The sequence below is a fragment of the Canis lupus genome, chromosome 11 (assembly GCF_048164855.1).
Source record: "Canis lupus baileyi chromosome 11, mCanLup2.hap1, whole genome shotgun sequence".
NCBI lineage: Eukaryota > Metazoa > Chordata > Mammalia > Carnivora > Canidae > Canis > Canis lupus.
Window position 1 is genome coordinate 36,638,374 of NC_132848.1, and position 12,682 is coordinate 36,651,055.

The window sequence follows — 12,682 nt, forward strand, 5'->3', positions numbered from 1 at the left end:
AACTAAGTTAAAAATACCAGTTCTCATCAGATTTAATCCATAAGCATATGTGCAAAGATATATACATTCTGAATCACAATATAAAATGAGGACAGTAGCTAAAAAAGAAAACCAACCGTGTATTCAATCATTTTGTGGGTATGGAAACAAAACTGTGAGGTGAAGGAGTTTGCCCATAGGCTTTCAGTTACCAGTTGTTACACGTAGGAGCTGGCAATGAAATCTTCAATCAGAACCCAATTAAGAGCTCTTCCTATTACACCTTTATCATTAGTGCCAGCTGCCCAGGATACGAACACGTGTTACTCCTTTTATTTTTCATTATTTCTAGATAGTCACTGACTTCACTGCTTCCCTTTCGCAAACACAAGTGTAAACAGTTCTCAAGCTGTCTCTGTGGTCTTTGCTCGGCGAGGTCTTGTGGACCTGCGACCACGTGCGGGGCCCTGTGACAGTGACCCTGAGTAGAGATCAAGCAGTGTCACCATAGTCCTTGCCCTCAGTGTCCACACGGCTGGGAAGACCAACAATAAAACACTAAAGGAATGTGAGGTACATCATGTGATCAAAATAGAACTACATATTAAAAACGGAATTACTGAAAAAAGGATTCAACGAGGATTTCACTTACATTATCTTTGATGTTACAGATTACTTTTGCGTAACATTTGTTATTATCTCTTGAGGGAATTGTCCACTCCAATGGCCAGAAGTAACTATGATAAACCTGAGAAGATACACAATTTAGGCCCATTATCTTAAGAAGTCTGTTTGTCAAACACCAGCTGTGATTTGAAAACACTGAAGGCTCTTTGATACTTAGACTTTCATGAAACAATAAAATTCATGGAATAAATAGGAAATTTGGTCAGAAGGTAAATGACCTTACACTTGTCGTCAGGCCCCTTTGCTATAAGCTCCTTCCCTTAATTACATCTCAACCTCAGAACAGTAAACCTTAGGTAATAATAACAACAAAAAGCAAGCAAATGAGAGAAAGAAACCAGGTAATTACTTGCTGTCTTACATTAAAAAAAAAAAAAAAGAAAAAAAGAAAAAACCCAACACTATCTTGCATCTTGAATGGCAACTTTGGGCAAAAAACAAGCAAGGTGCCACAAACAATTATAGCAATTACCCAGTTCCTTGCTTAATGCTTCCAAAGAAATTTCCTCCTTTGGTATTTTTCACCAAAAGTAATGAAGAGGAGGAAGAGGGAGAGATGGAGGGAAGATGAGAGGTGGAAGGACACAGATATCTTTACTGATGCTTCATGAACTTAAACCTGGGTGACTACAGGGATTTATTTCCACCTCCAGCTGCTAGCCTCAATTGAAAACATACATGGCTGGCTACCTTTTAAAAAAATATGGATTATGTAGCCATTATAATAAGTGTTCTTTGATGTTATAATACAATGTGAATTTTTTTAAAATGTGGGTTATAAAATTGAATATATAATGTTATAGTATCACCACAATTACATAGGGAAAAGATATTAAAGAAATTATCCCAAATTGCGAAGAATGGCTATTTACAGACATAAGTCTATGGATAATGGTTTCCTACTTCCATTTTCAAAATTGCAACCCAAATGCATTACTTTTAAATGAAAAATGCAAATTTCATAAAATGAAAGCCAAAGCCTGTCAAGAAATATGAAATATATACTAAGAACCTTAAAACATAAGACTCTTGACAGGACTCTATTGTCAGAAAATAACCAGAGAAATACAGTGAATTATGAAGATGTTCACTGTTCTATTTGTAAAAGTGAAAAACTATGAACAATCTAATAAAAGTATGGCTTATCAAATTATTTTATAGCATCCAAAAAAAATAAGTCATTTTTTAAAATGCTGGGTTTAGGGTGAAATGCTCATGACCTAACATTAACTGTAAAAGAGAAAACTGCAATAACTTAATCATACTTAAATTAAGACACATGTACCTACAATTATACAATACACACAATGTATATATACAAGTATACAATATATAAACATGTAAATAACTTGGAAAGAAACTAGAAGGAAATATGCCAAAATATTAATAGCAGTTTTTGCTTCATGAATTACAATTTCCTTTTTTATATTTTCCTAATTTTTCAAAAGTCCTAGAATGAGGATACTATTTTTGCAATCAGAAAATGCTACTAATGTGGTACAAATAGACCAAGATATTACATACTACCACTAATGTATATAGTAAGAAAAAATTAAGATATTTAAAATAGGCTTTTATATAATAAAATTTACTCTGATTTACAAATCTGGTCTTCTGGAAGGTTTTACTGGAAACTTTTTTCCTGAACAATTTAAAGCAGCAGTCCCTGGGGTAGCATCCTGTTTCCAAAAATAGCATCTTTCAGGTGCCTGTTCCTGGATTATGGCAAAGTTAGAAGAGGGTAATGGTACCAAAAACCCCGACTATTACTAACAGAGTCGTAGAAATGGAGTTTATTTTTAGTTTTCTTCTTTGTATTTTCCATAATTCCAACAATATTATTTTAATAATAAAAGGAACCAGTAAAAGTGGTTTCAAAAAGTAGAAGGAAGTATTCCTGGGTCAGCTGACAATATTGAAAAACAGAAGGTAGGTCATATCCAAGTATTGTATCAACATTAAACTTGTGAAAAGTGGTGACTATAATGTAGTTAAGAAATACCCTGTTCGCAGGAAACACACACTGAAGAATTTAGTAGTAAAGGCGCATTTCATCCTCTTTCAAAAGGTACGGGGAAAAAATACAGATACAGAGAGAGAAAAAAGAAAATATGAAAAGTATAAAACAAATGGCAATACGTGAATCTGAATTATAGGTATACAGAAAGGTCTTTCTACAATTTTTCACCTTTTCTATGTGCTTGAAATTACTTTTAATTTTGAACAAATGAGCAGTATAACTTAACATAGGCATAAAGAATATAACTTACCTCAATATTTTCTTCCCCGAATTTCTCCACAGCTCTCTCCTCAGAAAGACCACAGGCACCATATTCCAAAGGAGTAAACACAGTTGTTGGAACATTTTCATAATCACACTGTTTCAAAATGAAAGGTTAAAGACTGGAGAAATTATAACTCTAAAAAGAATATGTCAAAAAAGTTTAAAATCAGGAGGGGAGGGCAGCCCTGGTTCAGCGGTTTAGTGCCTTCAGCCCAGGGTGTGATCCTGGAGATCCAGGATCAAATCCCACGTCAGGCTCCCTGCATGGAGCTTACTTCTCTCTCTGCCTGGGTCTCTGCCTTTCTCTCTCTCTCTCTGTGTCTGTCATGAATAAACAAATTTTAAAAAATCTTAAAAAAAAATCAGAAGGGGAAAGCAGACTAATAAATTTCTATGAAAAGTATGGGAAGTCACAACACCAGATATAAACCTACTACACTGAGAACCATTAACTCATGTGGCAGTTTTAAGAGGTCTGAAGTCTGTCAAGACCAGGTATAAATAGATTCATGTGCCTTCTCCATCGATCTACTAACTGATGTTAACAACAAGGACACACTTTTTCTCCCTTTATAAAGCAGCCAAAAACAATACAAGTGTATTCAATGCTGACAGTCTCATACAGGTGACAGAAATTAATAGACTTCTTTGGAAAATCAATTAGGTAATACCTAGTAAGAGCCATAAATACATTCTTTATCTTTGTGTCAAGAACCCCACCCTTAGAAATCTTAATAATTTATTATATGGAAAAAGTGACAGGCATTGAGCATTGCTGCAGTCTTCAACAGGGGCAATATACTGAGTGGTTATAAATAGCAAACAGGAGAGTGATTCTATAGTATATACTCTCAGTGTAGTATTATACAGCCACTAAAGTGGAAGACCACAGAAACAAAAAAGTTAATGATGGTATTTCCAAAGCATATTTCATGATGTTAATAGTAGAGATGACAAAAGGATTCTGAAGTCAAACAAGTTTGTGAAACACTAAATAAACAGGTTTCTCTACAATGGATTTCTCAGAGCTTCCAGTATACTGATGTGAATTGTGTTAAAGATATTATGCAAATACCAAACATGTTTACAAATGATTTGGTAAAAACCTACCAAATCACATTTGTACACAGAGGTGAGCCTAAGTAACATTTTGCATTTAAAATATCAGATATTCAATTCCCCTTTAAAACACTCTCCCTCTAGAAACAATATAATCCTTCTTCTTTAAAAAGAACATAAACTCTTAGAATTATGAATCAAAAGTATAGGTAGACATCAACAGACAGCCATAATAGTGTATCAGGGACCAGATGTCCCTTCCTTCTTTCAACAAGCAGAAAACCAGACAAACAGCAGCCACCACTTGCAGACCCTGGACAACAGGCAGTGCAGGATGTGTGATTCCGGACAGAAGGGAAACAAATGAGGTGAGCCCAGTGATTTCTCATTTACTGTCCAGAGCACTAAGGACTGGTGCAAGAAGAGGGAACACAAACAGAGCACAGCAATCTCTCTTAGTTATGGAGATAGAGACCACAGTTTAGGCTTAGGGCTGCAGGGCAGAGCACCTGAGGGTAGAGCAGGACGAACTCTTGAGATCTGCAAAGAATGGGGCTGAGAACTGATCCATAAATGTGTCATAGGTGGTCCTCAAGGGTGAGGAAAGAGCTACTGGAAAGCAGAAAGCAGCAGGCCCCCAAATGACCAGAACTCTTATAGGACTGGAAATAGCTCCTGTTTCCTCAAGCCAGAGTAGAAAGAACTCATAAGGAGGAATGGGGTAGAGTCCTCCAAAAGGCAGGAGTTAGGAGTGGAATTAAATCAGCCCTAGATAGAAGGTGGCTACTTGCAGACCCTAAAAAAAGCTTAAAAGCAAGTTACAAAAGGATAAAACTAATTCCATGTAACTTAATGGGCTGCCAGAACAAAATTCAACACTGTATAAAGGAATTCAATAAAACCCACCACCCAACAGAGTAAAATGTACAATGTCCACATCCATCCAAAATAACGAGACATGCAAAGGAGAACATGTGAGCCAATAACGAGAGAAAAATCAATGAATAGAAACAGACACTAAAAATGAGATGATGGAATTATCAGAAGACATGAAATGAGCATATTATAAATATGTTCTGTATAGTCAAGTAAATAAAGACATGAACCCATTGAGGAGAAAAAACAAAAACATTTATTTTTTAAAAGATTTTATTTATTTATTCATGAGAGACACAGAGTGGCAGAGACACAGGTAGAGGGAGAAGCAAGCTCCTCACAGGGAGCCCAATGCAGAACTCAATCCCAAGACCCCAGGGTTACAACCTGAGCCAGAGGCAGAAGCTCACCACTGAGCCACCCAGGTGCCTTGAGAACATCTTAGGTAAATAAAACTTGTAGAGATGAAAAAACTATTTGAAGTGCAAATTACACAATCTGGATTTAATAGCCTAAGACAGTGCAGAAGATAGTCAACTTGAAGACATCACAACAGGTCCTTGAAAAAAACACAGCACAGAAACAGAGGGGGAAGAATATGAAAAGAGCATTAGACACTCAGGATAACACTGAGTGAACCAACATTCATTAACTGGATGCTGAGGGGGAAAAAGGGAAGGGGGAAGACAGGAAAAAAAACGAATGGCTAAAAATTTTCCAAATCTGATGAAAAGGAGAAACAGAAGTCCAAGAATCTTGACAAACCATAAGCAGAATAATAATAATGAAAAGCATGCCAAGGCACACAGTAATTTAGCAGTAATTGCTAAAACACTGTGATAAAAGGCAATCTTATAAAGAACAAAGATAAAAATGACAGCATACTTGTGTTCAGAATCTATGTGATCAAAAGATAATAGGCAAATCACTAAAATATTTAAAAAACACAGTAAATCTAGGACTCTATATTCAGCAAAAATACCTTCCCAAAAATTGGAGGCAAAATGAATCTAAAAAAACAAACAACAAAGAGTAGAAAAGGAATCTACCAAGAGCAGACACACACTAAATAACTATTAAAGGAAATTCTTTAAGCAGAAAACAGTGTATCAAACGGAAATCAGTATCTACATAAAAGACAGGTTTGTCCCCGGTTCCAAAATGCAGATTCCTATGGACTTAAAGTGGACTGTGTGGCCTAGCCTGGAAAATGTAACCCTTGTTTCTATCACTTCCATTTGGAGAACACACTTCGCAGTTTTCACAACATCAGCTTAATGCACTTTTAGAATGCACATTCTGAAGTTGAAGATATGTGTACTGCAGTTTCTCTATGGTTTTCACATAAAATACATGCACACACACACACACACACATATATATACACACACATATACACATTTTAAGTAGGCTTTACACTCAATATGGGACTTGAACTCACAACTCTGAGATCAAGAATTGGACACGCTACAGACTGAGCCAGCCAGGCACCCCTAAAATATTTTATATATACTATAATACTCAGTTAACAAAAAGTACCACCTTAATAATAAAGATGCTAGTGTTTACTCTTTGTAAAAACGAAGTATTTCAAGTGTTTGAGAGCAACTTTTTTTTTTTCATTTCTTCATTTTGTTTCCAAAAGAATGGAATAGTTTAATGGCAAATATTTTTAAGTTTTGAAAGTTTAATTATTTTTTTTTAAGATTTAATTTATTTATTCATGAGAATACACAGAGAGGAGAGAGAGGAGAGAGGCAGAGACACAGGGAGAGGGAGAAACAGGCTCCACACAGGGAGCCTGACATGGGATTCGATCCTGGGTCTCCAGGATCAGGCCCTGGGCCGTAGGTGGCGCTAAACCGCTGAGCCACCAGGGCTGCCCGAAAGTTTATAATTATTAAGTGCTAAAAAGGGTCATACAAATTTTCCCTATATATTTTCTGCTTCATTTTATTTAGGAAAATTTTATTTGTTACAGAAATTTTTGCAAATTGGTAGATTCTTTAAGTATGGAGATATCTTTCCTATTCCACCCCCTATTTTTCTATAATCTATACGTCCTAGATCTTCTTTCTTAGGCAATAAATTGTTGTGATTAAGAGAGCAGTACCTACAATCAGAAATGGACTTCATTTTTATGCCTTGGCTGCCTCCTAGCCTCCTGACCTCACGCAGTTACCTAATTTCCCTGTATTATGTCATCAATCTCCACAACTGCCCTGAGGCTGAATGAGATAAGGTCTACAAAGCCCTTAGCGCAATGTCAAGCATGGCACAAGCACTCACATGTAGCATTATCTCTTTTTCCTCCCAACACTCTTGTGAAGCAATAAGGAATAGATGATAGCAATTTTGGAGTAAGGCACCAACACCCACGATTCAATTTGAGCTCCCTTAAAATCCCATAATGGATTGAACTCAGCTAGGTGTTGATGTTAAACTAAACTTTTCAATAGAGCTGCTCCCTTAGAAGGAAGGAAGTCATGGATCCTTTCACCTTCTTAGATAATATGTGATAATGCTCTCATTAACATATGTTGGGCAAAATGAAAGGGAACAAAATTATGCAGTTGCTTTAAAAGTGTGTGATTTCCCCAAATACATTTAACCTAGATATCTACTGGCATTTTGACTTTATTTATTATATTGAAGGACAGACCAGGGAGACTTCAAACTCAGAGATCAGAGCGCATCTGCATCTGTTTATTTTCTTGTTCAGTAAAGTATGTCTTATTATTATGGTTAGACTAAAAATAAGGAAAAAAACATAAAACAGAATAAAAAAAGAGTCCTTTAATTTCAACCTACATTAAACTCTGATGTTGATAAAAGCTTAAGGCACTTTAAGAAAATTGGCTCTACCTAGGAGAGAACAGAATACAGTACCATGCCAACACATGGAAGGCCACAAATAAGTAGGTGCAAATAAAGGTTTTTTAAGAATTAAAGTTTTTTAAAGAATTTTGTGCTACTTAATTTCAAATTTGTTTAGGAGCAAATTTTTGCACGTGTCTTCTTTGGTTATTGTTGGTATACAAAAATACCTCCATTTTAGGAAAACACAAAGATATAAGGTCAGGAACAAATACAATGCATCTCAAGCTGTATTTCCAGGTTCCCTTTTCTTGGTTTACCAGATACTCAATAACTGCAACAATGAATACAAGACATAACTCATTCCAGTAAGTAGTTAAATTTATCCCAAATAGTAATAAGAATCAGCTACTATGCCCTGGATGTTCAGACAATCTGGAATTCAAATCCTTTTTAGTCTAAATCCTATTAATTTCAAGATAGAAGATCTTATTATGCCACTATCCAAACTAACCCCAGGTACATTTGAAATGCCTGTCATAAATTTTACTAGCCATATTCTTTGAGGTTTCCATTACTATAACCAACCCAGATCAACCCACGGTGATTTATGTGCCAGGAAAATGAGTAATGACTAAGTTCTTTAAAATCAATGTTCCTGGAATCCTTTCAAATAATCAATTAGGGAGGAAATGCTGATGATGGGGAAGGCTATGAATGTATGAGTGCAGGGAATAATATATGGGAAATCCTGGTACCTTCCTTTCAATTTTGCTGTGAACCTGTAACTGCTGTAAAATTTGTCTTAAAAAATTACAGTACATTTATATTTGCCATCTAGTCCTATGAAACATACCTAAAAGTTTCAATTTCATACACTGACTTAAAAAAAAATCGAAAACATTAATATAGCACATTAAACATTCCAAGAGCAGAAGACATATTTTTAGAAAGGACAAGGTAATAAAAGCTTAAGTATCTGTTTAAGCAGCTCTGTACAATGACATTATTACCTACATCCTCAAATCCTTTTATAGCCTAGATGGGTGCCATAGAAAGATTCAGAAAATTATACTAAAATGGGTAATAATGAAATTAATGTAAAATGCAACTATTATGCATCTATGAAACATAATAGTGCTGAAACTTGATTAATCAAACTCATTTTATTCCGAGTGTGATTCCAAGAATGACAATTTTCATAATAAAGTCAAAAAAGAACAGTAGTCTTAACAATGTCTTGTTTTGAATACAGTTAATAAAGCACATCTAAGATGCTGTCAGCAGATAGCTAAATTATTCAAGACCCGGAAAACTTGGGACATCTGGGTGGCTCAGTGGTTGAGCATCTGCCTAGGGCTCAGGTTGTGATCCCAGAGTCCCGGGATCAAGTCCTGCATTGGGCTCTCCAAGGAGCCTGCTTCTTCCTCTGCCTATGTCTCTGTCTCTGCCTCTCTCTGGGTTTCTCATGAAAAAATAAAATCTTAAAAAAAAAAAAAGACCTGGAAAACTTCACAGCTACTCCTAACTAGAGAATTGGGAGCATTATTAAAAACAGTCTCAATAGGTGGGGTGCCTGAGTGGCTCAGTAGGTTAAGTGTCCGACTCTTGGTTTTGGCTCAGATAGTGATCTCATGGATCATAGGACTGAGCCCTTGTATAGGACTCCACACTCAACAGAGTTGGCTTGGGATTCTCTCTTCCCCTCTCTAATAAATACATAAATATTAAAAAAAAAATAAAAAACAGTATCAATAGGTGTCAGCTACAACTCACCTTCACATTGGAGCCAGCATAAAGCCTCTGAGCCAACAATCTTCCTGCCTGGATTGCTACTGGGGTGAGCTCCAGCTTCCCCTCCAATATATCACCAATGGCATAGATGTAAGGTACATTGGTCTGCTCTTCATCTGTGACAGGTATTTTTCCAGTCCTGAAAATTCATTCAGTTAAAATTATTAATTACCACTATGAAGTAAAACAAAATCTCCTTTCTCCCAAAGAAGCCCAAAACTGTGATTCTAGCTAAGGCCAACATTCTAATGCATTAACTTAAAAATACATACGTCAGGGGCAACTGGTTGCTCAGTTAAGCATCTGACTCTTGATTTCAGCTCAAGTCATGATCTCAGGGTTGTGGGATCAAGCCCTGTATCAGGCTCTGCACTGAATGTGGAGCCTGCTAAAGATTCTCTCTCGCCCTCTGCTTCTGCCCCATGCCCCAAGCACTCTCCTTCTCTTAAAAAAAATAAAAATAAAAATAAAAAAATAAAATAAAAATTAAAAAAAATTCTTAAAAAGCTTAGAGACAATTCTGGAATAAGAAAAGCGTAAGAAACTCTGGAGGGTTTCAACAGTGGTTAAGAACATGCAGGTGGATACTAGGGGTGCCTGGCTAGCTTGGTGGGAGGAATGTGCGACTCTTGATCTCAGGGTTCTGAGTGTGAGCCCCACGTTGGGTGTAGAGATTACCTAACTAAATAAAACAAAAAAAGAATATAAAGATTCTAAACTGTAATAATCAGGTCTGTTAGTTATCACCTCTATGATGCTGGGAAGGCTATTTAATGTCACTAAGCTTCATTCTCCCAGGGGAAAATGGGAACCATGTATTGGGAATGGGAACCATAATACTGGGAATACCAGTAAGAAGGAAAAGGATACCATCTTCTACTTTAAGAGGCAGCGAGGACTGAATGAAAATGTGTACAAAATATTTAGCACAAAAGGCCATGGCTCATAGTAAGTGCAGAGTAAGTGTTAGCTGTTAACATAACACAAAATCTAAGCCTTGGGCCCACTGGAAACAGGCTAGCAGGTATATTAAGCTGATGGAACATTTGGTCTGCTAAACCTTACTGATGACCTCCTCAACAACTGTCTCTTCATTCACCCTAGTAAAAAATGAATAAAACAAAAATCCTCACAATCAGATTAGGGAAGTCTCTTCTCTAGAAGATAAGATTATTCCAGTAAAAGGGAAAGTAACCTGCATTTTTAGTTTCCCAGACATTTGGCATTCACAGTGCTTGTTTTTACTTGGTTTAAGGAAGGGGATATTGAAAAACAGCCTCAGGCAGCAGATAAGCAGATACCACCCAGGTCAGTTATCTCAACTAGTGCTACAGTCCAGAACGTTTTAACTTTTAACCTTGAAAAGTTTTTGATACTTGTAGCTGTCACTAGAAATACAGTGACCACTCATCATCCTAAAATTTGGTAGCTCTAAACTTGGTTCAATTTATATATTTAATGAGGCTCAAAGCACACACCTGCAATTAACTGTGGGGTTAGATTCTTTTTCTGTACCCTAAACATTAAAAGAAACAAAATGCAAGCTGCTCTATCTTCCATTTAGATTCTGAAAAGGGGAAAGAAGTAAAAACAGAAAATACTACTGTGAATAGCACTGAGAGTTTTCTCCAATATGACAACTAACTAAAAATCTAAAACTTCACTATTAATCAGTATTATAAAATAACTGGAACACTAATTCAGTAAGACATAAATTTTTTTCTTACTTTTCATTTATTTTTACTCCCACGGTTTCTAAGCCAATTTTTCTTGTGCAAGCATCTCTTCCTATTGCCAGCAATACCTGAAAAATTATTAATATATCAGTGACTGTTACCAAAAGGTTGCATATAAGTTACTTAATCATTAAGCCAATCTCATTGCATTTTCCAGTCCTGGAAAGAAATACTTCACTAAGAAAATACTGCAAGAGTTTAAACAAATTAAAATCTTAAAAAATATATATATAGCCATTGAATAGGATACGGTAGAGATCCTTATCCATTTATTAAGAAAAAGAAAGTTAACAATTCCTTTATAAATCTAGCCAAGTTTAGGGACAAAGAAAGCACAGCCTATGACTGAACTACTTTTTTTTAAAGTAGTGAGCTAGAGAAATTAAAATTTTTAAGGACAGAGAAGTTCTAGCTCATTTTAAAAGTTGGATGTCCTTTTCAGCTCTTTGACAAATGATGTTTTAAAGTTACATTAAAGAAAATCTGAAGCCATCCCTATACTAAAACAAATTGTAATACCACAAGCAATAACAATGTCTTAGAATGGGAATATAATCAAGGGTTTTGGAAATAGCAAGCAGCCATTGTATATACCCAGCAAATAACAATAAGCACATTATCTGCTTTCTAATGCATAATGACCTGGGTCCTCTCCTTACCGTATTATACTCTCCTTCAATGGTTTCACTACTACTGGTGGACTGAGCTACCACCCTGAGTCGGCCTGGTGTCCCTGCTTCAATTTGTTCAACCTATAAAAGTAATAAAGTTTCACTTACTCCACAATAAGGACATGTACCAAGCCTTTTCTATCAGGTCAACCCAAAGTTAAAACACAAAATCTGGCTCGAAAGGTCTTTCATGTCTCATCTCCCTCACCTTAACATCATGAGGATAATAAGAGATTTTTCTATTTTATCCCCTTCTTTCTTATTGTTTGTTTGCTAGAGGGGCTTTCTTTCAAATAGTTCCCAAACAGAATAAAATTCAAAGAGAAAATTGGGAGAGAAAAAAGTCAGAGACCCTGGTAACCCAGTAAAATGTTATGTGCACATATTTATTTTACTAGGGGATAGTCCACAAGATTCTCAAGGTGCTCACAACTCTCTAAATGTTAAGACATTATAAAGGAATGGTCAATTAACCTTCAACAGAGAAGGAAAGAATATGTAATGGAAAAAAGACAGTCTCTTCAACAAATGGTTTGAGGAAAACTAGACAGCTTCATGCAAAAAAAAGAAAAAAAGAAAAGAAATGAAACTTGCCCACTTCCTTACACCACACACAAAAATAAACTCAAAATGGATTAAGGACCTAAATGTTGAGACCTGAAACCATAAAAATCCTAGAAGACAACACAGGCAGTAACTTCTTTGACACTGGCCTTAGCAACAATTTTCTAGATAGGTCTCCTCAGGCAAGGGAAAAAAAAAAAAAAAGCAAAAATGAA

General features: G+C 35.9%; 1 protein-coding gene across 13 annotated transcripts in view; it reads right to left on the reverse strand.

Moving 5' to 3' along the window:
* The window catches only part of TXNRD1 (thioredoxin reductase 1), a 138,532-nt gene that overhangs the window by 37,959 nt on the left and 87,891 nt on the right, over nucleotides 1-12,682 (reverse strand). For all 13 annotated transcript variants that reach the window (XR_012039386.1, XM_072844283.1, XM_072844289.1 and 10 more), the window contains 5 exons: nucleotides 11,892-11,984; nucleotides 11,224-11,300; nucleotides 9,479-9,635; nucleotides 2,937-3,044; nucleotides 632-727 (listed from right to left, as the gene is read on the reverse strand). Coding sequence is in view for 12 of the 13 variants with exons in the window: in XM_072844283.1 (XP_072700384.1) it covers nucleotides 632-727; nucleotides 2,937-3,044; nucleotides 9,479-9,635; nucleotides 11,224-11,300; nucleotides 11,892-11,984 (531 nt within the window). In the remaining variant the exon portion in view is untranslated. The remainder of the gene's footprint in view (nucleotides 1-631; nucleotides 728-2,936; nucleotides 3,045-9,478; nucleotides 9,636-11,223; nucleotides 11,301-11,891; nucleotides 11,985-12,682) is intronic.